We start from the raw sequence: 25,493 nt of genomic DNA, 5'->3' as shown, positions 1-25,493 counted from the left end.
GGTGGGGTAGTAAACCCTCGTTAAAATTCTAATGGCTTGTCATTTCAGCTACGCCGAAAGTAATAACCCCTATTAAATAGCGAGGTTTGTATGTCAGTTACGGAACAAAGCTTTTTTTGTTTTCCTTTACAAATAGATATTTTTTTGTATGTTTTTATGAATACAGCATTTCATTCCAGTTCCTTACACCAATGTGCTCCCCTTCTCTGCCACTGTTTTTTTTTTTCTTAGTTTTTTAATTATAATATTCCCTTCCACCTAATGTTCTTATACTTTTACTTATAATCAGCAAGCTAAAGGCAAGAGAAGCAAAGGGGAAGTCAGGTTCTAGCTGGGTCCCCTTGCCCAGTATAAATCATGGGGTGGTGCCCAGTACTCCGTTCTCTTGACCTGTTAGATAGATTTTTGGGTATTCCACCGTAGTATATTTGTTGTGTAGTGAACATCGGGTTGTGGTCGGCATTCGGATACTAGGCAGTTCGGGTGCTACCTCTGGCCACAGTCCGCAAACCACTACACCGTTTGGACTTCTTCCGTCGTCGCGAAAACCTCTCTCACTGCGAGGCAAACCACTCCCTACAATCACTACACTTGTTACTATCACTTCGCCCCTACAATAAGGGCAAAGGGCGTGAGGATCAGTCTCGACCGCCAACATGAATGTTCCACAGGGGCGGTCGAGAAACCAGGGCAGGTGCGCATGATCGCAGAGGCCAACTTCTCATATACAGAAACTAAAAAAGAAAAGAACAAAAGCAATTAAATGGCTACCAATGTGTCGGCGAGGATGAGAGCGGACATGTCCAACCACCATCCGAGCCAAGAGCAAAGTGAGGTCAAGCACAGGTGTGAGAGGGGGGGGGTAGAAAGCTACCCTCCCCTAACCCCCTAACTAGCGGTGCGGGTAGTAAACCCTCGTTAAAAATTAATGGCTCGTCATTTCAACTACCCCGAAAGTAATACCCCTATTAAATAGCGTGGTTTGTATTCCAGTTACGGAACAACTGGCTTTTTGGCTTTACTCTGGGATTCCTCTTTTGTGTGTGTGTTGGCACCAAAAGAAGGAAACCCTAACATATCACTAACCTTGCTATGCAAGATCTGCGGCCTACGCAAGCTGTGTGTGTAGAGATACAAACAAAGAGACTGTCACGGTAAGATTACTTCTGAGACATAGGAGTTATTTCAAGTCACCAAGAAATCCCCAATAACACCTCACCAAAGTATGGGGACGCAAAAGTATTGACACAATACTAGGATACACAAGGGAATAATGGTTTACCTGCATTGGTTTGAGATCAGCTGTGCAGAAACCCTGGATGCTGATTTCCCCAAGAGAGGGGAGGATGAAGAAAAGAAAAGAGCCTGTCATTCCTTTTTATTCACTCACACTAAAACTGGGTAATCAATGCCCTCAACCTTCTGCTACTTGTCCATTAAGGAACTTGAGGTATTAAACCAGCAGTTGTAAAGCCACCACAGGACCGATAAAGAACGTATCGAGTCTCCTGTGGGTCATGTATTGCAGGTAGTGGGCGGTAAACGTTGTTTAACGTTTCCACACACCCACTTGTAGAACCTGTGCCAGAGATTAGTTACGCTTGAAGGCCAGAGACGTAACGATGCCCATGACGTTATGAGTTTTATGTCAATGTATTGGAGGAGGATCTGGATTCAGTGCTCGGTCAGTGACCTTGCGAATTCATGCTGAAATCACGTTTTAAGTGATCCTCCCTGTGCTGACAAAAAGTGAAGGTACCCGTGGAGGAGCTGCTGCTGTTCTCTTGAGGTAGAGCCTTAACTCCTTACTGGGCATAGTAACAGATGATCTGGGTCATTGGTTACAGAACGAAGACTTGTTATCCGGAGGGAGTCGAATCTCGGATCTGCTACCCCCCGGATTTTGAGTCTTAGCTACGAACTCCAAACCAAAGCTGAAGCTTACCTCTCCCCATCCCCTTGAATGGGCGATGTCATACGAGAGACCATGAAGTTCGCAGACTCTCTTGGACGAAGCAAAAGCGAGTTGGAACATCTGCTTCCATGTGAGGTGGCGATCTGCTGACTGGCGTAATGGTTCATAGGTCTTTTAAGGGACCGAAGAACCCAAACCACAATCCAAGGAGTAGGTCTCACTTCTGACTGAGGACATGTAAGTTCATAACTCCGTTTTAGGAGTGAAAGTTCCAGCGAAGAGGAAATATCCACTCCTTTCTGTCTAAAGGCAAGAATCAAGGCTGAGCGATAGACTTTTACTGCCAAGATTGAGGGAGCATTTCCTCTCCCATATAGCCTATACGAAGAACTCGGTTATTGTTGGAATAGTGGAGATTTACCCCTTCCACGGCACCAACTACAGAAGACATTCCACTACGCCTGGTAGAATACAGTTGATGGCTTTCGCAGATTTCCAGACAAAAGCCTCTCTGAAAGAGAAGATGCTGGATAGTCTCCAGGCATGAAGTCGAAGCGAAGCTACAACTTTATGGAAGATGATGGCGTGTGGTTGTCTGAGTAGATCATTTTGTGGAGGAAGTTCTCTTGGAAGCTCTGTCAGGAGTTGCAGAAGGTCTGGGAACCACTGTGCGTGATGCCATAGCGGAGCTATGAAGGTCATTGAGAGATTGACCGATGTTCTGGTCTTGTTGAGCACTCTTCTCTTCAGACAGAAAGGGGGGGGGGAATGCATGAACGTCCATCTTGTCCCACCATTGTTGTAATGCATCTTGCTAGAGAGACTCAGGGTCCAGGACTGGGGAGCAGTATAACGGGAGCCTTTAGTTCAGAGCCACTGCGAACAGAACCACCGTTGGAGAGCCCCACAAAGTCGGGACTCTGTTGGCTACTAAAAGATCCAAAGACCATTCAGAACCCACTATATGAGTCGCTCTGCTCAGGTTGTCTGCGAGCATATTATTTTTGCCAGGAATGAAGTGAGCTGATAGTGTTACCGAATGGATTTCCTCCCAAGTACCGCCTTGCTTGTTGATGTAAGCCCCGATTGTGGTGTTGCCTTTCATCACCATCACTGAGTGGGCCACCAGGAACTGATGGAACTGTTGAAGGGACAGGAAGGCGGCCCTCATCTCCAAGAGATTGATGTACTTGTACTTTTTGAACTCTGACCATAGGCCTGAGGTCGTGTGGTGCCGCATGTGGGCACACATCCTTCTTTTGATACATCTATGAAGAGCAACAGATCCGGGGGAGGACGAGAAGGTCGATGCCCTTTAGCAGATTCTCGTCTGCCACCTACCACTCGAGGTCCGTCTGTTCCTTTGGTCCCATGCGGATCAGATTATTCGGGGAATCAAAGACCTGATTCTGATTGGACTTCAGCCACTACTGGAGAGATCAAATCCTGAAGTAACTGTTGGGAACTAGACGGGCCAGAGATGATAGGTGCCCGAGGAAACGTAGCCACCTCTAGGCTGCGAGTTCTTCTCGTCTGAGAAAAGGTCTTGTGACCTTCCTCAGCCTCACTACCCTGTCATCTGATGGGAAGGCTTTGTGAAGGTTGGTGTCTAAAATCAATCCTAGGTATACCAGTCGTTGAGAGGGAAGTAGGGATGACTTCTTGAGGTTTACCATGATCTTCAGATCTTGGCAAAGCCTCAGAGGCTTGTCTTGCTGCTAAAGAAGGGTTGCCACAGAGTCTGCTAGGATCAGCCAGTTGTCCAGATAGCGTAGGAGACGGATGCTGATCCTGTGAGCCCAAGACGACACAAGAGTGAACACTCTCGTGAAGACTTGAGGTGCTGTGTAAAGACCGAAGCATAGCACCTTGAACTGGTATTTCTTATTATCTAGACTGAATTTGAGATACTTCCTCAAAGACGGATGGATTGGAATCTGGAAGTATGCCTCCTTTAGGTCCAGTGTGCACATGAAGTCCTGTGGTCTTCCCACTTGTCTGACCGTGTCTGCCGTCTCCATGCTGAACGAAGTTTGTTTGACATACCTGTTCAGAGCTGAGAGGTCGATGACTGGTCTCCAGCCTCCATATGCCTTTTTCACAAAAAAGGTCTCCAGAGCAGAAGGCTACGATATAAGAACCTTCTGTTGGCCACCCGTCGCGGGAAGGATGGATTCCTCTGCGGATTTCGATGCTGCTGTATTGCCATCGTGCATGGCTTACTTGCTAATGGAGGATCGGAGTGAGTCTGGCAGGGACTCTACCCTGCTGTGGCCCTCTGACTGAGGTGACGAGTGAGACAGGATATCGAGGGGGTTGATCCAGCAAGCTTAGACTTTCTCTTAGAAGGTCTAGTAGGAGACAGAACAATGGATCTTTGCCTTGGAAGAGCAGAGGAAGACTCCGCCAGGGGGACCCTGGGTGTTTACGCAGGGCGGGAGGATGGCTAACCCCAAGAGAAAGCTTGGGATAATGCTCTAAACCATGGTTGCTGACCAATGGTCAAACTGTCTGACAGTTCTCCTTCGAAGAACGAAGAAGAGCGCCGCAACGGAGTCCTGACTGCAGACGAGGATGATGAAGGTCGCTGCGCTCCTGTCTCCTTCAGTGCTGTGGACTGCTTCCAAGGGGCAGGAAGTTTAGGAATTTTGAAACCATGCCGGCTCCCCTTTTCCGCATTCCCCGACGAACGCGATGTTCTGCACTTGCAGGGAGGGGAATGGCGTGACGGCGAACGATGGGCATTAGACTTGTCCTTCCCCGGAGGAAGAGCCAAAGCTCGAGTGCCATATGTTGATGAGATCATGATGAGGGATTGATGGAGATGGTTTGGCATGCTCTTCATACTCCCCAAGAGCGATTAGTTCACCAAACCTTCACCTGGGCTCCACAAGGGACTAGAAGAGTTGGAAGACCCAGGTCTACATGGCTGAGGACTATGAAGCGCAAAGAAGATGGTGAATGGCGAAGTATTGAATTAAAAGCTCAAGATTAAGACGACTGACAATATCTAACGGAAGCCCTTTGGTGTCGGTAGGCGTAGGAGGAGATGATGAGGATGATGATTGAAAAATTTAATAGACCATAAATTAAGATGAGATGCACCAGCTGAAGACCAGACAGGAGAACAATACTCGAAGCAAGGTAGAATGAAAGAATTAAAACACTACTTCAAAATAGATTGATCACCAAAAATCTTAAAAGATTTTCTCAATAAGCCAATTTTTTGAGCAATTGAAGAAGAGACAGACCTAATGTGATCTCAAAAGTAAATCTGCTGTCAAGAATCACATCTAAAATTTCAGAAGATGGACTTTATGCAAAGAGAGTAGCACCATATCCATATGTAACGAACTTGTTTTCTAGGCCAAACTACAAGTCGTGTATATACTATAGGATGAAAAGTAAGGGACCAAGAACAATACCCTGAGGAACACCAGATATCACATTTCTATACTGTACTCACTACGGTGCCCATCAAAAACTACTCTTAGGGAGCCATTATTTAAAAATTCAATAATGATACTAAGAAAAGACCCATCCACTCCATACTGCTTGAGTTTGAAAAAAGGCCCTCATGATTAACACGGCCAAACGCAGCACTAAAATCAAGGACAACCATACAAATTTCCTAACCACAATATGACAAATTTGAAGATAATTTGTATTTTTCCTAACCATACAAACATTAGCTATTTACATTGGGTTTACCTTAAGCGCAGCTGAAATGGCGAGCCATTAGAATTTAACGAGGGTGTATTACCCCCGCGCTAGTTAGCGGCGGGGTAGGGGAGTGGTAGCTAGCTACCCCTCCCCCCCTCACACACCGGTAAAGCTCACTTTCACTTAGAGGTAGGACTTGTCTAGGGGGACAGGGCTGGCGGGCAAATATGTGTAAATAGCTAAGATTTGTATGGTTAGGAAAAATACAAATTATCTTCGAATTTGTCATTTGTTCCGTAACCGAAATACAAACCACGCTATTTACATTGGGTGACTTACCCCTTAGGTAGGGTGGAAAGTCCCCAGCCATACTGGCTTTGGCTTTACCCGGGGACTCAGAATCAGAGTGAGTCGCACTCGAGAAAAGGAGTCCCTGCACCTCACAAGTTCCTTGCTCCGCAAGGAACCGTGTGGCCTACATAAGCTTGTGTGTGAAGGAAGAAGTGTGACCCGTCCTAGGCGGTCTACCTGGAGTTCCAGAAGAAACTCTGGGTTAGGACGTTCCCAATACCACCTCGTCAGGGTATGGGGGACGCGACAGTATTGACTCAATACTCGGAACACAAGGAAGCATGGTTTACCTGCAGAGGTTCGAGGTCAGCTATGCAGAGACCAGGATGCTGCTTTCCCGTAGAGGGGATGATGAAGAAAGAAGTAAGGGCCAGACATACTTCTTTCGTTCATGCAGACTAAAACCTGATAACAATGCCCTCAACCTTCTGCTACCTGTCCAAAAAGGAGCCTGAGGTTAGACCAGCTGTTGTGTAGCCACCACAGAGCGATAGAAAACGTATCGAAACACATGTGGGTCACGCCCTGCAGGAAGCGGGCTGCGAAGGTCATTAGACGCTTCCAGACTCCAGCTTGTAGCACCTGCGTCACAGAGTAGTATTACTCGAAGGCGAGGGACGTTGCGATGTATCCGACATCGTGCCGTAGGGCGACGTGACGGGGGAGGGTCTGGAGACAGGTCGAGATGAATGTCCTTGAGTCCGAGCTGAAGAGGTATACTGGTGACTCTCCCCCTTGTCCTTCTTGTGCTCCCAAACCGGCTGCAACTGAGGACAAACTGCAGCTGTTCCCAAAGCTAACCTCTCGATTCCTTTACTGGCAAGAAGGAGAAGGTTTTGGGACATCAGATACAGAATGGTGACTCGAAATCTTGAAGGAATTGGACCGAAGGGCCGGGACCCCAAGATTCTGAGTCTAGCCAACAACTCAGGAGCGAACCTGAATGTTGCCTTCCCCTATTCCATAGAAAGGGCGGAGTCGTACGAGGCCAAGAAGATTGCTTACACACTGGCCGCGGCCAGAGTGAGCAGGAGACCCAAGACGGAATACAGTGATACCTCGGTACTCGACCATAATCCGTTCGAGATCCGTGTTCGACCTCCGATTTGTTCGAGTACCGAATTTTTTTTCCCCATAAGAAATAATGGTATATATTCTATTCCGTTCCCAAGCACTCGAACAGGCCCAAAATATTAATAAAACGTGTACCTAAACAACAATAATTATCTAAATGTGTATGAAATTGGTCAGAAAATCCTATAAAACAATTTTAAACCATTTACTGTACTAAAATAAAACAATTTTAAACCATTTTCTGTACTGTAGTGAACATACCTTTGAGCAGCGGTTCGATGGCATACAGGGATGGATGTGGAGAGGATGGAAGGGGGAGGTTACTGCTTGGAAGGAGAGTCCCCTTCCATGATGTGGCGGGGTAGTTCTCCTTCAGGAGTTGTTTCTCTCTCCAATGAAAGGGTGGGCAGATCTATTTCAGGGGTTTCTTCTCTTCTTTGTCTCTTCTTTGGAGGAGAAACAGGCTTTGATGTAGCAGCTTTCTTTTCTTTTGTGAAAAACTGGTCTATTGTTAATTGTTTCTTCCTCCTCTGCAGTATTCTTCGAAAATGATACATGACACTATCATTAAACATATGCACTGCCCGGTTTGCTACTGCAATTTCTGGGTGGTATTTTTCAGCAAAAGCCTGCACATCTGCCCACTTGGAACAAATTTCATTGATGAGAGAACTTGGAACATCCTCCCTTACCTCATCCTCTTCTGAAGATTCCTGCTCCACAATCAGATCCTGCTGCTGTTGTTGTTGCAGGTGCAACAATTCCTCCACAGTCAACTCGGTAGAATGGCTTTCTACAAGCTCATCAATATCATCCTTGTCGACCTCAAGCCCCAAACTCCTGCCCATGACAACAATTTCCTCAACGACATCAGTGTCATCAGAAATTACAGGGGTAGCAGTGCTTGGACCCGCCTCTGGTTGGAAACCTTCAAACTCCCTCTCTGTGACACATGATGGCCACAGCTTACGCCAGGCAGAGTTCAATGTCCTATAGGTCACACCTCGCCAAGCTTGGTCAATCATGTTAACAGAGTTGAGGATGCTGAAGTGTTCCTTCCAGAATTCCTTTAGGGTCAACTTCGTGTCACTGGTCACTTCAAAACACTTTCTGAAAAGGGCCTTGGTATAGAGTTTTTTGAAGTTTGAAATGACCTGTTGGTCCATGGGCTGGAGTATGGGAGTAGTATTGGGGGGCAAGAATTTGATTTTGATAAAGCTGTATTCTTCTTTCAAGTCATCCTCGAGACCTGGAGGATGTGCAGGAGCATTGTCCATAACCAGAAGACATTTCATTGGCAAGCTCTTTTCAATGAGGTAAGCCTTAACCTGGGGGGCAAACACTTCGTTTATCCACTCAGTAAAGAATTGTCTTGTGACCCAAGATTTAGTGTTCGAGCGCCACATAACTGGTAGTGCACTTTTACAAATATTATTTCGTTTGAACACCCGGGGGTTGTCCGAGTGGTACACTAACAAGGGTTTGATCTTGCAATCGCCACTTGCATTTGCACACAGCAACAATGTTAGCCTATCTTTCATTGGCTTGTGACCTGGCATCTTCGTCTCGTCCTTGGTAATGTACGTATTGGCTGGCATTTTCTTCCAAAATAACCCAGTCTCATCACAATTAAAGACTTGTTGTGCGATCAAATTTTGTTCATTTATGTACCGATCGAATTCCCCCACGTATTTATCGGCTGCAATTTGATCCGAACTAGCTGCCTCCCCATGCCTAGTAACACGATGAATACCTGTTCTATTACGAAACTTTTCAAACCAACCCCTGCTCGCTTTAAATGTAAATGAATCACTTTCACTGGTACTCGGACTTTTCTTCACTAATTCTTCATAGATATGCAACGCTTTTTCACAAATGAACGCTTCACTAACACTTTCCCCGGCCAACTGTTTTTCTTTAATAAATATTAAAAGCAACTTTTCCATCTCCTCAATCACTTGTGGCCTTTGCTTAGTTACCGCCGTAACTCCCGTTGCAACATTCGCCTTCTTAATCATTTCTTTATGCTTTAAAAACGTAGAAATGGTCGACTTCGCCATTCCGTATTCTACCGCTAAATCGGACACTCGTACACCATTCTCATATTTCGCTATAATTTCCTTCTTCAACTCGATCGTTGTTCGCACTGTTTTCCTCTTCTCCTTCCCCTTAACACTCATTACTTTCTTGGGACTCATTATGAAAGCTAAAAAAGCAATTAAAAGCACTGAAAATCACTAAATCACAACGAATGCTGATCGCGCGTTGTCTGAGTGACGCTCTCGAGAGAACTGATGCTTCCCGAACAAGCGAGAGTGGCCGAGATGGCGCGATCATCACAAAGCCCATGCGGTCGTCACGTGTTCGGCTGGTCGAGTACCGAATTTTTGGTCGAGCACCGCAGCAAAAATTTCTCGAAAATTTTGGTCGAACTCCGAATTGTTCGAGTATAGAGTCGTTCGACTACCGAGGTATCACTGTACGATCAGAGGCCTGACGTAAAGGGTCTTGAGAAGATCTCTTAAGGGACTAGAAAGTCCGAGTCATGCTCCAAGTTGGAGGTCTCACTCCGACTAGGGCAAGGACGATCGCAGCTTCGCATGAGCGAGGAAAGGTCCAGCGGGAAGGAAAAAGTTATTCCTTTTAAGCTTGAAGGTCAGGGAAAGGCTGAGCGACAGGCTTCATTGCCGAGAGCGGAAAGGAGTTTCCTCCCGCCGAAAGGCAATAAGACCGTTATTGCCGGAGAAGAAGCCTCAAGGGAAGAGGTATATCTCCCACGACACCAACCACCGAAGACTCTTAACTTCGCCTGGAAGACCCCTGCGGATGACTATCGCAGATGACGCGACTGTAGCGGGTTGTCTCTTCTTGAGGAGGAGGCGTAGTGTCTCCAGGCATGAAGCCGAAGCAACGCCCCGACTCGTGAAAGATGTTGCAGTGTGGTTGTTTGAGTAGCCTGTGCCGTGGGAGAAGCTCTCCCGGGAGTTCCGTCAGGGGAAGCAGAGGGTCCGGAAACCGTTCTGCGCATAGTCCCAGTGGAGCTCTCAGGGCCATAGAAAGGTTGACAGACAACCTGGTCTTGTTGAGACCCATTCTCAACAGACAACAAAGGAGGGAAGACGCAGGCGTCGATGTTGTCCCACCATCACCGGAATGCATCTTGCCAGAGTCTCGGGGTCTGAGACTGGGGGGAAGAACAGCGGAAGCTTGAGGTTCCAAGCTGTCGCGATCAGGTCCCCCAGACCAGGACTTGCTGAATACTCAAGGCCAAAGACCCCCAGGTACACTCTCTCTACGAGGCTCTGCTCGGATAGTCGGAGAGAACATTTCTCTGCCTGGAATGAGAGAGCCGATGGTGGTATTGAGAGTATCTCAAATCATCTCGGAATCTCTACTGCAAGATGCGAAGGTGTAAAAATGCGTCCCCTGCTGGTTAAAACACGCCAGAACCATGAAGTCGACGCGCACGGAGCGCCTCAGCAGGAGCTGTAGGATCTGTAGAGGGGACAGACTACGGCCCCTAAGCCTGCCTGAATGATGGAGAGGTATCCTTCAGGTCCTGACCATAGGCCTGGACCGGAACATGCCCCCCCCCCCCCCCCTTTTCTTTGACGAGTCCGAGAACAGCATCAAAAATGTGGGGAAAGGACGAGAATATCCACTCCCATCAAGAGGTTCCATAGGTCAACACCCATTGCAGGTCTAAACGTTCCGCTGGTCCCATAGGGGCCAGAAAGTCCAGTTAATCGTTGCTTTGAAACCACAGGAACTTGGACCGCCCCACATGGAACTTATCCTGAGGCGACCGTTCGGAACTATAGACGGGTCAATGAGGAAAGGAGAACTAGGAAACGTTCCAAGGTAGGGCTGAAAGCTCTGCTTGACTGAGAACAGGTACTACGACTCTCCTCAGCCTTGCCACAGTCAACTGAAGGGAAAGCTCGGAGGAGGTGGCAACAGAATCTGGCGTCCCCAGGTGGTTACCCATCCAAGTACCGACCAGAACCGACGTTGCTTAACCTTGCTGGATGGACGAGAAGCGGGGTTTCCAACGTGGTAAGGCCGTTGACTCAATATCATGGCTAGATACTCCAGATATTGAGGCAGAAGAAGAGAAGGCTCCTAGCAAAATACCATGAACCCCAAGTCATGGTAAGCATCCGTTAGCTTGTCCCGGCGCTGAAGAAGGTCGAACCCGACCTACCGGAGTTGACCAGACCTCCAAAAGGCGAAAGAGGCTGAAGCCTGCACCTGAGCGGCCATGAGGAAAGCAGGGAGAGCTCTCTGTGGAAAAAAAACTGCGATGCCACAGCGGGATCGCCACACTGCATCTTAAGCAGGAATACCTGCAGTCTAGGCTGAATTCCACGAGCTTCCTGGAAGATGGATGGAATGGGAACTGAAAATACCCGTCCTTCCCATCCAGGGCCTAAGGAGTCCTGTCTACTTGTTACCAGTCTGATCGATTCTGCTGTTCCACGCTGGACGAAGTTTGTTCGACAAACTTCATCAGGGCCGAGAGGTCGACTACGGAACTCCCGTCTCAGATACTTTCTTACAAGAAAGGATCGACTGAAGAAGCCGGGGGTGAAGCCGTCGATGACCCTATGGAGGACCTTCTCCTAAGGCATGGATCATTCTGCCCAAACGGGCAAACTCTTGCCGACCCTATGGCATAGAGGTTCAGAGACACTGAATTCGCTGACAGAGACGGCAGGCGCGATATCCTTAGCCGATCCCAGAGATCGTGCAGGAATGGGCATCGGGAAGCTGTCATCCGGATGAGTAACCTTAAGCATCCTCCCAGCGTGAAACCTGCAAGGGGGAGGTGCCAATCCTAGAGTTCGTGAACTCTACCGCTCCCTCTAGGACTATGCCCCCCCCCCCCCCCGGGGGAGCCTCCCGTGCCATCTGTTCCTGACAGGAGGGAACTGCAATTGGACACCTTGTCTCAGTCGTCGTAGCCGGTCCGATAACTTAGGCCGACGTGGCTGAAAGAAAGAGGCGCTGGAGCCCTACAGGGTCTGGAAGAAAGTGCCTTGGAGGAGTGAAAACGGAAGTCGACTTCCTCCGCACAGCCACTGTCTATGTCTCTGTCCTTGGGCACAAACAAACTCTTCTCAAGGATGGAAGGGTGTCTGAGGTTGCCGACCTCCACGGATGAGACACCCGAAAGGAAGCCCTCGGTCATTGCGTCCAAATGGTCCAACATCGAGCTTGCCCGCAAGTTCGATACTTAACAACGAAACGCCAAGGTGCTTGAGCCCGTGAGGAGGAAAGTACCCATGACCTTCCCGTGGCTTCCTTGAACCAAACCTCGGGTCGTAACCGAGGAGGGAAAGGACCTGGTAAGCCCCTTTCACGAGATGGAGATGGAGAAGAGGAAGGGGTAAACAGTCACCCCTTGGCCGATGGAGAAATTTCGAACGGAGAGCCCCCCGCCAAAAATCCTTCCAGGGAATGACGGGGAAGGGCTAACCCAGGTTCTGGAAAGAAGAATGTTGCTCAGACCTCCCTGAAGATTCTTCTTATTCTTGCATGTGCAATGCTCTGCGTTTACGGGGTGAGGCCGTGTTCTGGAAATACGCTCCAGAAGACTCGCCAGGCTGGCCATGCTGCGAAAACCCCAATGGGAATCGCGGTCGCAATCGCCCTGGAGCTCGGGCGATGGTAAATCAATGATTTGCGTGTGGGCGAACGTGGAAGCGCCCATACGCGGTCACGCAGGAACGCAAACGAAGGTGAGCGAAGGAGCGCAAAAGGAGGGCGAGCGTGGTAGGAAGGGCGAGAGCTGGTGGTCGACGAGCGATAACCCATAGGGGAGCAATGGCTACTGCAAGAATTGAGCCGACGATCGTGTGAAGAAACACCGTAGGCTCGCGCGACGGAACCCCGTCGGTCCCCGCGACGGAACCCCGTCCGTCCGCGCGACGGAACCCCGTCCGTCCGCGCGACGGAACCCCGTCCGTCCGCGCGACGGAACCCCGTCCGTCCGCGCGACGGAACCCCGTCCGTCCGCGCGACGGAACCCCGTCCGTCCGCGCGACGGAACCCCGTCCGTCCGCGCGACGGAACCCGTCCCTCCGCGCGACGGAATACCGTTGGTTTGCGCGCGGGCGAACATTGGAGAGAGAGCATGTGCGCGGTCGCGCATGAGCGTAGGCGTGCAGACACGTGGGCGTGCGGTCGCGCGGGCACGTGGGCGTGCGGTCGCGCGGGCACGTGGGCGTGCGGTCGCGCGGGCACGTGGGCGTGTGGGCGTGTGGCCGCGCGGGCACGTGGGCGCGCGGGTGAGCACAGGCGGTCGGGAGACCGATGACGCATAGGCGGGCAATGGCGCGTTGACGAGCAATGGCGCGTTCTGGCGAGCGATAGCCCGTAGGAGAGTGAAGGAGCATTGGCAAGCGATGGCGCGTTGGCGAGCGGTGGTGCGTTAACAAAACGCTAGCGCGCAGGTGAAGAATCGCGCGGGCGCGTAGGCGATTGCCAACGCGAGTGAGACTAGTGATGGTTAGCGCGCATCGCGCTAACAGAAGGCGCGCAGGTGCAGAAAAGGGCGCGCAGATGTGCGCTGGCAAATGAAGAAAGCTGGCGCACAGAAGGACAGAAGTAAAGGTGAGCGCTGGCGAGCAGGAGGAAGATCTACGGCAAGACTCAGCTACCGGAGATCGTGGTCCACAGCAGGCGAGCACTATATCGCTACTGATGGTGGTCAGGGGAACTGACATGCGTGGCAGATCGATGGCGATCGTTGACGCATAGGAGATCGCTGACGAGCAGGTGAACGTTGACGCGTCTAAGGTCGCTGGCGAGCTGGTGATCGCTGACGAGCAGAAGGCAACGCGTGGAAGCCTGCGCGTAGAAGAAGAGTCCTTGACCCAGACCTGAACCGAAGTTCTAGATCGCGAGGGCGAACGTGGGCGCACAGGGCGCATAACAGGAACCAACAGGAACAGCAGAGATGATCATCATGAGAGCACTGACGAACAGGAGAGCACTGACGAACAGGAGAGCGCTGACGAACAGGAGAGCGCTGGCGAACAGGAGAGCGCTATCGATCAAGAAAGCGCTGATGAGCAGGAGAGCGCCTGTGCGCTAACACTGAGCAGGAGCAAGAGAGCAGAAGGGCGCGCAGGGGAACCCTGACACGCAAGGGAAGAACCCCCGTGGGAGGCAACCCTTTGCCCCGAAGGGATCGTTGTCCGTCGGGAGACTGATGTCCGTCGGAAGACCGTTGTTGATCCGCCGGGAGACTGCTGTCCGTCGGAAGACCGTTGTCCGTCGGGAAGACCGTTGCCCGTCGGAAGACGAGGTCAGACTGCTGTCCATCTGCACCAGGGGAGGAAGATCAAGAAGGAGGAGTTGTAGGTTGCATACGGAGATTCAAAAAGGCGCCTCTTAGCACCCTTATAGGGAGATGAGAGGCCCTTACGACGAGGCGGACGGTGAGCCTTACGGCGAAGGAGGCCAACAGCAACAGCAGCAGAAGAATCCTCCGAAGAGGAGTCTCTATGAGTGTACTCTCTCGCGAACGAAAGAGAAACACTTCATAGAAGAGACTGGTCAGCCAGTGACCTAAAAGGAGCAATCCTCCGAAGAGGGGCTCCTGCAGTTGCCCAGCCCCTTGAGCGAAACTGCAGGTGCGACTGCTCAGCACCAAGAGCATAGTCGCACGAAAAAAAGGCAAGAGAAGAACCCCCCAAAAGGGGAAAAACTCAAGCCTGGACAGGAAAAACTTCCCTCGGAAGGAAAGTTACCCACCCAAGGAGGCAAGCCTCCTGAGAGTTCTAAAATGAACTGGAGAGCTGTCAATCGTCACGGGAGTACTTCCTGTAGAAGGAGACACGCCCCTGACGAAAATCCAAAGGGGAGGCAGCAACAGCCGAATCCCCAGGCCTCAACAAGACAGCTCACACCGTTGCCATATTACAGAAATGAAATAGATCGGTAACTGTAAAAAAAAAAAAAAAAAATCAGTACACATTCATTCCCCCGGGAAGGCTCCGAAGAGGAATCCCGAGGGAAAGGAAACAAGAATTACACAACAGGCACGTGCCCTCACAACCACTTACACTCACAGAAGGAGAGCTGTAACCAAAACAGAATTATAACAATTATAATTATGAAACTATGTAATTATGTAATTTAAAAATGAATGAACACTAAAGAAAGAACGAAAACCCCGAAAGGAATCGTTCTACAAAGCAGAAAAATTAACAAATACAATTAGATTCATAAACTAATTGAGACAAAACGTACGGCGTAGCAACCCCCCCACACGGGAAGGAAGCTACAAGGGGCGTAGTAAACGTAGTAAAAGGGTTAACGACCTCAAGAGAGAGAGAGAGAAAGACCGAAGTCAAACTCGACCGCAACCCATAAAATTACACCGTGGTGGCCTAAACTGCCGAGGGCTCCACAGAGATATCGTACACTACACACACAACTCTGAAAAGGAAACTTACTAATTTCTATACTCAAATATATATACAAACATGAAAAACTGTTTACATATATATTGAGTAAAAGAAAAGTAAGTGATTAAGACAAAACAAACAATGGCTGCCAAGCGAGGACAAAGACAGAGACGTCTATCCCAGTCCGAGCCAAAAGTGAAAGTGAGCTTCACCGGTGTGTGAGGGGGGGGAGGGGTAGCTAGCTACCACTCCCCTACCCCCCCCCCCCCCCGCTAACTGGCGCGGGGGTAATACACCCTCGTTAAATTCTAATGGCTCGCCATTTCAGCTGCGCTAAAGGTAAACCCAATGTAAATAGCGTGGTTTGTATTTCGGTTACGGAACAAAAAGGGATTTCTGTACAGCATTGGAGATTTTAAGAAGGGTATAATATGTTCCAAAATCTTTATGAAAGCCAAATTGCAAACTAAGGAACAGATGATTAACTTCAGCAAACCTATTTAGACGTTTTGCCAAAAGACGTTAAAAACTTTAGATAATATGGGAGTCATGTAAATTGGAAGGTATTCAGCTAAGGGAGACAGGCGACAAGTCGGGCTGTTGCTTCCAAGCTGCTAGGGGAGTAGAACTCCCTTGCGAGGGCCACCTCTCGCTCTTGCGAGGGTACCTGCCAAACCTCCAAGGGCTGGAGAGAATGGAAGGGGAAGGAAGACCAGGGTCTTCCTCCTCCTGAGCAACGTCAGCGTGCACACCAACCCTGGAGGGAGAGAGTGCTAAGGGGAACTCTGACGAGTACCTCCCAACAAAACATAAGGTGGGAGAGGAACCACGGAGGATGAAGGTTCAGAGGGCACGAGACCGATCAAGAGGATGGACCCGTGAGTCCTAAGGACAGCAACAGACGACAAAAGGCCTTTCGAGACAAGGTCTCTCCTTGGGAAACTGCTTCCTCTGCCTCACTAGGGGAGGAGGGAGAAGCAGCCTGGCCTGCAGGTTGACCGGACATCACTCCTAATCAGCTTTTCCCGGATGAGGTCGATCGACAGGAAGGTACCAGGAGTGAGAAAAAAAGGTGTAGAATCCCTTTTAGGCTGCTTCTTTCTCCACCTGCCACTGAGAGGATGGCCACTCCCTACACTCTGGGCAAGGGGAAGCCTATATACAGGAGTGCCCTCTGCAAGCAGGGCAAAGACAATGAAGGTCTGTGTCCTCCTGGTACACAAGAGCAGCCTTCCTTGCCTGGACAATGCCCAAGCTGCACCCTCAACCAGTCACACTACAACCTGAAAGAAAAAATGGAAAGTTTGAATATTAGCCGAAGTTAGTAATATGTGGAAGGAAATGTTTGTCCTCAAAAATGGCTGAGATCAAAGTGAAGAAGGGATGAGAGAGCAGGGGGGGATGCTTCTCCCCACTACCATTAGTACAACCAGACAGTTTTTGATAGCTCGTTAAAAGTGTTTATAGTCGTATAACAGCTTGTGCCAGTATAATTCTCCTATGTAACATAGCGTTTATATTCTTAGGTAGGAATAAATCTCGTTATAAATTTTAATAGCTGAGTTCTGCCTAAAATGACCTCATACTCCTAATAAAGGATGATGGTTCATTTTCTTGTAGGAATAAATTAATTTACTTACCCCTAGTCACATTAAATCTCCTTGATGTTTTGGGAGTACGGATTATACCACCTCCAGGAGAGCCAAGAGCAGCATCTAGACGAGCACAAGATTCCTCCATTTTATCATTTACCTTCTCCATACTATAAAGTTTACATCAACCCAACCTGAAAATAATGATGGAGAATAGTTACAAAGTATAGAAAACAAATGTAGGTCAGAATTAGAAGAAAAAAAATTCAAAAGTAATTTGCACTTTTCCTAACTATATAAAGCCGAGTCCTTTATTATTAAAAATCTTTAGTTTAATTTCTACTTTTCTTAACTATAGAAACTCGAGTCCTTTACTTATAGGAGATATTATTATTATTTGCCAAGTTGCAACCCTAGGTGGAAAATCAGGATGCTAAAAGCCCAGGCACTCCCAACAGGGAAAATAGCCCAGTGAGGAAAGGAAACAAGGAAAAATATGACAAATTCGTAGATAATTTGTATTTTTCCTAACTATACAAACCTTGGCTATTTAATAGGGGTATTACTTTCGGCGTAGCTGAAATGACGAGCCATTAATTTTTAACGAGAGTTTACTACCCACACTGCTAGTTAGCGGGGGTAGGGGAGGGTAGCTTGCTAACCCCCCCCCCCCCTCTCCCACACCTGTGCTTGAGCTCACTTTGCTTGGAGGTAGGACTTCAAGGGGGATAGGGCTGGCGGGCAAGTTTGGTTAAATAGCTAAGGTTTGTATAGTTAGGAAAAATACAAATTATCTACGAATTTGTCATTTGTTCCGTAACTGGAATACAAACAAAGCTACTTAATAGAGGTGACTCACCCATTAGGAAGGGTGGACGTCCCAGCCAGTCTGGCTTTTTGGCCTTGTCCAGGGGCTCCTTATCTAAGTGTGTTAGCACTCAAGAAATAAGGAGCACCTGCAGCTCGCTAAAACCTTGCTATGCAAGGTCTGCGGCCCATGCAAGCTGTGTGTGAAGGCATGAAGAAGTGTGACTCGTCCTAGAAAGTTGTTCTGAAGTTCTTTAGATGGAAACTTGTAGACTAGGACTTTCCAAATACCACCTCGTCAAGGTATGGGGACATAACAGTATTAATATTAATACTAGGAACACAAGGGAGCATGGTTTACCTGCAGTGGTTTGAGATCAGCTATGCAGAGAACCTAGGATGCTGCTTTCCCCAAGAGAGGGGATGATGAAAAGAATAAGGGCCAGTCAAACATTTTCATTCATGCAGAATAGAACCGGGTAACAATCCCCTCAACCTTCTGCTACTTGTCCAATAAGGAGCTTGAGGTTTTAAACAAGCTGTTGTGCAGCCACCACAGGGCAGATAGAGAAAGTATCGAGTCTCCTGTGGGTCATGTCTTGCAGGTAGTGGGATGTGAACGTTGTCTGCCGTTTCCACACCCGAGCTTGAAGAACCTGCGTCACTGAATAATTTCTTTTGAAGGCCAGGGACGTAGCTATGCCCCTGACATCATGTGCTCTGGGGTGACGTGACAGAGGAGGGTCTGGATTCAGTGCCAGGTCAATGACCCTGCGAATCCATGCAGAGATGGTGTTTTTGGTGACCCTCCTCTCAGTCCTTCCTGTGCTGACGAATAGTGCTGGCACACGAGGACGGGCTGCGGCTGTTCTCTTGAGGTACAGCCTCAAGCTCCTTACTGGGCATAGTAAGAGATGGTCTGGGCCATCTGTTACAGTACGGAGACTAGAAATCCGGAAGGAGTCGATCTGAGGATCCGCTACTCCCGGATTCTGAGTCTTAGCAATAAACTCAGGGACGAAGCTGAACGTTACCTCCCCCCATCCCCTTGAATGGTGATGTCATACGAGAGACCATGAAGTTCGCTGACTCGCTTGGCCGAGGCCAAAGCTAGCTGGAACATCGTCTTCCAAGTTAGGTGGGAATCTGATGCCTGGTGTAATGGTTCATAGGAAGGTCTCTTAAGAGACCTGAGAACTCGAACCACGTTCCATGGGGGAGGTCTCACTTTCGACTGAGAGCAGGTAAGTTCATAACCCCGTATGAGTAGAGAAAGTTCTAGCGATGAAGAAATGTCCATTCCTTTCAGCCTGAAGGCGAGGCTTAAGGCTGAGCGATAGCCTTTCACTGCCGAGACTGATAGGCGCATTTCTTCACGCAAATACAAGGGGAACTCCGCTATTGCTGGAATAGTGGCATCGAGTGGAGAGATACCCCTTCCACGACACCAACCACAGAAGACTTTCCACTTTGCCTTGTAGACTGCTGCAGATGACTTCCGCAGGTGTCCAGACATCCTGATCGCAACTTGTTGCGAAAATCCTCTCTCAGAGAGGAGATGCTGGTTTGTCTCCAGGCGTGAAGTCCTAGTGAAGCTACGGCTTTGTGGAAGATGTTGCCGTGCGGTTGTTTGAGTAGATTGTGTCGTGGAGGGAGTTCTCTTGGCAGCTCCATTAGGAGTTGCAGAAGGTCCAGGAACTATTCTGCGTGATGCCATAGCGGAGCTATGAGGGTCATTGAAAGACTGACCAATATTCTGGTCTTGTTGAGTACCCTCCTCATCAGACGGAACGGGGGAAAGGCGTAAACATCGATGTTGTCCCACCGTTGTTGGAAAGCATCTTGCCAGAGAGCTTTGGGGTCTAGGACTGGGAAACAGTATAGCAGGAGCCTGAAGTTCAGGGCCGTTGCGAAGAGGTCCACAGTCGGGGAACCCCACAAAGTTAGGATTTTGTTGGCTACTAGATGATCCAAAGACCACTCGGTACTCACTATCTGAGATGCTCTGCTAAGATTGTTGGCGAGCACATTCCTTTTGCCCAGAATGAAGCGTGCCGATAGTGGTATCGAGTGGATTTCGGCCCATCTCAGTATCTCTACTGCTAGATGGGATAGTTACTGCGAAAAAGTAGCTCCTTGTTTGTTGATGTAGGCCACTACTGTGGTGTTGTCGCTCATCACCACCACAGAGTGACTTGCCAAGTACTGTTGGAACTGTTGAAGGGCTGGAAAGACGGCCTTCATCTCTAGGAGATTTATGTGGAGGTACTTTTCTGACTCTGACCAGAGGCCTGAGGTCGTGTGGTGCAGCACGTGGGCCGCCCACCCTTTTTTTGAAGTCTGAAAACAGCATCAAATCCGGGGGGAGGACGAGAAGATCCTCTCCCTTTCGTAGGTTCTCGTCTGCCACCCACCACTAGAGGTCCGTAAGTTCCGCAGGTCCCATGAGGATTTGGATGTCTGGGAAGTCGTAAGCTTGATTCCACCGGGAGTTGAGTCGCCACTGGAGGGATCTCATCCTGAGGCGACCATTGGGAACTAGACGGGCCAGCGATGAAAGGTGACCGAGGAGACGTAACCACGATTGGGCTGGAAGTTCTTTTCGTCTGAGAAAAGGTCTTGCGACCTTCCTCAGCCTTGCTATCCTGTCGTCTGATGGGAAGGCTTTGTGGAGAGTGGTGTCTATAATCATGCCTAAGTATACCAGACTTTGAGTGGGAAGTAGGGAAGACTTTTCGAGATTTACCATGATCCCCAGAACTTGGCAAAGTCTCAGAAGTTTGTCTCGGTGTTGAAGAAGGGTTGACACCGAGTCTGCTATAATTAACCAGTCGTCCAGATAACGGAGGAGATGGATGCCAATCCTGTGTGTCCAAGATGATACTAGGGTGAACACTCTGGTGAAGACTTGTGGTGCTGTGGAAAGACCAATGCACAGCACCTTGAACTGGTATTTTCTGTTGTCCAGGCTGAATCTTAAGTACTGTACTTCCTTGAAGACAGATGGATTGGGATCTGGAAGTACGCATCCTTTAGGTCCAGTGTACACATGAAGTCTTGCGGTCTTACAGCTAGGTTGACCGTGTCTGCCATCTCCATGCTGAACGGAGTTGGTTTGACAAACTTATTCAGAGCTGAGAGGTTGATGACTGGTCTCCAGCCTCCAGACGCCTTCTTTACAAGAAAGTGTCGACTGAAGAAGCCTGGGGATCCGTCGAGGACCTCTTGGAGAGCGCCCTTCTTCAACAGGGTCTGGACTTCTGCCCAAAGGGCTTGCCACCTTGCCTATCCCATGGCAAGGGAGTTCAATGACACTGAATTCATCGTCAGAGGAGGTAGAGATGTTATGAACGGGATGCGATGTCCTAAACTGATCACGGAGATTGTCCAGGAATCGGCCCCGAGTTGCTTTCACCTGTTTGAGCAACTTTGTAGGCATCATCCCACTGGTGGAAATGCAAGGGGACTGCCTACCCTAGCGTTTGCGGCCTCGGCTGCTCCCTCTAGGATTTTTGCCTCCCCTGGAGGACTTTTTGCCTTTCATTTTTTTGACAGGAAAGGGCTTAAACAACAAAGTCTCCGCTGCTGTTGTCGTCATAGTGGTCTTGGCTGGACGGGACTGCTGTGGTGCTGGAGGCTTATAGGGCTTGGATGTTGAAGCCCTATGAAGGGGGAAGTCTTGATGAGACTTCCTCCACCTCTCAGCAGCATATTCCACATCAGGCTCGAAAAGAACAGACCCCTCCATGGAGGAATGTCTAAGCCTATTGATCTCGGCGCTAGGGACCTTCCGATGGAATCTCTCAGCTACTGCCTCCCGACGTTTCAGGATGGTATTTGCCCACAAGTTCGAGACTTGGTGAACCAGAAACTCGATCGTGCGAGTTCGTGAGAGAAGGAAGGTTTCCATAGCTTTCCTAGTACATTCCTTGGAGAAAGCCTCAGAATGTATCTGCGGGGGACTGCATAGAAGACGTTGAACCAAAGAGGCGCCTCCTCACCTCAGGTGAAGGAAGGCCTCTAAGGCGAAGAGGAAGGCGAGCCTTCCGACGAATGCGCCCTCTGGGGGCCGTTGGATCAGCAAGCTGACCTTCAGCAGTCCTCCGAAGAGGAGTCTCTGTAAGTGAACTCCCCCGAGGGATAGAAACACTAGCAGGAGAGACTGACCATGGACTTAGTTTCCCCCTCGTAGGATGATCAGGAACAGGGGAAACTAAGCAGTCAGCTACCGTAGAGTTTAGAGTGGAAGAGGAGATGGGTGAAACAGCATTGGATACCTCTGACCGTCCAACGTCGACAAGAGACAGAGGATCAACCTCTGACGGTGATGACGACTGCTTGACAGCAGCACCCAATCAGATGTAATTAAGCAAAACCTCCTTGGAAGGCGAACCCGTAAGCCCCAAGGAGGACCAATGCTGAAAAAGGGAGGTTAGTGACATGTCCTCCCCCGGGGAGAGAGGTGGAGCTGCTTCACTAAGGGAAGCAACGTCATCTCTCGAGACCCGAGGTTGGTTAGCAATAAATCGGTCTACGCTACTACTCGACAGTCTCTCGAAAGAGACCGACCGAGTGGGAGCTTCGGAGGAGGTTTGGGCAACGGAAGAAGAGGCCTTGGGTTTTTCTCCCTTCGAAGCAACCTTTGAAGCAACCTTCGAAGGAGAAATATCCTGTTTGGACTTCTTCCATCGTCGCGTAAACCTCTCCCACTGCGAGGCAGACGACTCCCTACACTCACTACACTTGTTGACACTATCACACTGTTGGCCCCTACAAGAAGGACAAAGGGCGTGAGGATCAGTCTCGAACTCCGATATGAAAATTCCACAGGGACGGTCGGGAAAACCAGGGCAGGTGCGCATGGTTGCAGAGGCCAACTTCACATACACAGTAACTAGAAAAAGCAATTAAATGGCTGCCAATATGACGGCGAGGATGAGCGGACACATCCGACCACCATCCGAGCTGAGAGCAAAGTGAGCTCAAGCACAGGTGTGTGAGAGAGGGGGGGGGGGGTAGCAAGCTACCCTCCCCCCCTACCCCTAACTAGCAGTGTGGGTAGTAAACCCTCGTTAAAAATTAATGGGTCATCATTTCAGCTACACCGAAAGTAATACCCTTATCAAATAGCGTGGTTTGTATTCCAGTTACGGAACAAAAAATATTTTAAGAACAATAACAACATTTAAATAAATATTTACTATATAAACTATGAAAAATTTAACAAAACAAGAGGAAGAGAAATAAGATAGAATAGTGTGCCCGAGGGTACCCTTAAGCAAGAGAACTCTAACCCAAGACAGTAGAAGACCATGTTACAGAGACTATGGCACTACCTAAGACTAGAGAACAATGGTTTGATTTTGGAGTGTCCTTCTAGAAAAGCTGCTTACCATAGCTAGAGTGTCTATTCTACACTTACCAAGAGGATCGTCGGCGCGCACGCGCGGAAGACTATTGACGTGTGCGCGCAAGACTATCGGCGCGCACGGGAGACTTCAACCTCTGCAGGTAATAACCACTAAATAAGAAAATGAGTAATTCTTGCGTAAAACGTTATATGTACTTGTGAGTATTACATAAAAGGAAGGGTACGTTTGTATTAGGTCAGGTAGAATACTTGAATGTCGCAGGTAAAAATGGGGAAGGGTTACAAGGAAACAAGTTCAGTAATCCTATTGGTAAAAATAAAGGAGGGCGGGGTTTATTCGCAGAAGATCTAAAACTGGTATGTACATACGAACAAATGGGAGCAAATACAACCGACCCGTAAAATGCTTACAAATGAATGAAAAATATACCGTTAGTATAGGATACATATAATTTGTTCAGTTTTCCATGGATTTATTATACGTCCAAAAACCATGTACAGTATAGAGAAGAAAAGGTTTTTTTAACCATTATATACCGTTTCCCCTGTATGTTTTCGCCACCCAAAACCCCGTGTTCCCACTGGGGATCCCCCATTATCAGTGTGTATGGATATATATATTACATTAAGCATTTATTTGCGACAAAAATAAGTATCATCTGCGAAGGAAACGGGCATTTTTCTAAGAAGAAATGTTGGTTTTTACTAGGAACGGTTTCCCCGACCATAAGTACCATAAGTATGGTAAAACCTCCTTTTCCTCACTTGGCTATTTTCCCTGTTGGGACCTCTGGGCTAATGGCATCCTGCTTTCCAACTAGGGTTGTAGCTTCGCAAGTAATAATATCATACATACACCCAGAAAACTGGATTTTTCCTATTAGAAAATGTTGCCCTGGCCGAAACTACAATAATCGCCAAGGAATACTTAGTTCGAACCCATAACCATAATTCATCGGGTAATAATAACAGAAATGATCAAATTCTCGTTTCCACTTAATGCCCAAAATACTCCAACGTTTCGTTTTTATCTGCCCAATACCACAGGCATTTCACTTCACCATATATAAAGTCGAAATATAATATATTAACTTGTAGGTGCCACACGCACGACGACAACCTAAGCCTGGTCAAAACATACATTACTTTTCCTCCGGAATCAGCTTATATATGCAATTATGATATAAAATTTTGAATATTACCTGGAAATATGTAGGTGTTCACTTGGGTGGATCCACTGTAGAGAATACAGTGTTTAGTGAATAGATGTAAATAACCACTTATCAAAGAGAGCGCGAAGTCTAGGTCCTTTAACTGCCATTCGTGTGTACAATTCTACAAATACAACTGTCTTATGTTAACCATCAGCCCTTATAACGGCTACCCCATATTGTTTTCTTTGTTATGTTTCGATTTTTCCTATGTCGTTTTATATTTCGTTTTAAGGATTTTAAGGATTTGTATTAGGATTTCGGTATCTAAATGTTATCCCCAGTCTGTATTCTAAACAGCAGCATGCATTTTATCATGTGTTTTTTTTCTTTTATAGAAATTATAGGCGTTTCATTAGTAAAATGCACTCATATCTTAAATTAATTTTCCAGTCGAATTGTGTTATTATTATTATTATTATTATTATTATTATTATTATTATTATTATTATTATTATTATTATTATTATTATTATTATTATTATTGATGTTGTTGTTATTATTAGCTAACAGGGGCGTAGGGACATGTTTAGGGGTGAAGGGAGTAAAGTTTGGAAAGGCCGACCCAGAAAACTTACTAGTGAACAGCTTTAGATATAATTTTCTGGTCTCTGACAGCAAATGGTAACCACAACAAAATCATATTTTTTGGAAGATTTTTATGTGACCAATTGCAATTTGTACACAATGGTTATAATAGAATACCGGTACGCCTACTTGTTGATTTTGCCAAAAAACATACTGATGATGTTAATTCTTGGTTTTAAACTATGGTGATAAGGTATGAAGGTGAAAACGCCATAAACAGAAGTACTCTATAGATTTGATAATACTGCATTGGTTATAAAATGATCAAGGTTTTTAAAAATTCTTCTCTCTCTCTCTCTCTCTCTCTCTCTCTCTCTCTCTCTCTCTCTCTCTCTCTCTCTCTCTCTCTCTCTCTCTCATATATATATATATATATATATATATATATATATATATATATATATATATATATATATATATATATATATATATATATATATATATATATATGGGCTCAAGCCATGTCGTCCTGATGGAAGTTCCTATAGGGTAGATTCCTAGGGT

General features: G+C 47.8%; 1 protein-coding gene across 1 annotated transcript in view; it reads right to left on the bottom strand.

The window, feature by feature from the left end:
- The window catches only part of LOC137619486 (nuclear pore complex protein Nup107-like), a 195,963-nt gene extending 171,415 nt beyond the window's left edge, over positions 1–24,548 (bottom strand). The window contains exons 1-2 of the mRNA XM_068349555.1: positions 24,393–24,548; positions 17,061–17,206 (exon numbers count right to left, since the gene is read on the bottom strand). Of these exons, the coding sequence (XP_068205656.1) occupies positions 17,061–17,181 (121 nt within the window). The 5' untranslated portion in view covers positions 17,182–17,206; positions 24,393–24,548. The remainder of the gene's footprint in view (positions 1–17,060; positions 17,207–24,392) is intronic.
- Positions 24,549–25,493: the final 945 nt, after the last annotated feature.

The sequence above is a fragment of the Palaemon carinicauda genome, chromosome 26 (genome assembly GCF_036898095.1).
Source record: "Palaemon carinicauda isolate YSFRI2023 chromosome 26, ASM3689809v2, whole genome shotgun sequence".
NCBI classification, from domain to species: domain Eukaryota; kingdom Metazoa; phylum Arthropoda; class Malacostraca; order Decapoda; family Palaemonidae; genus Palaemon; species Palaemon carinicauda.
This window is presented reverse-complemented; position numbering and strand designations above follow the sequence as displayed.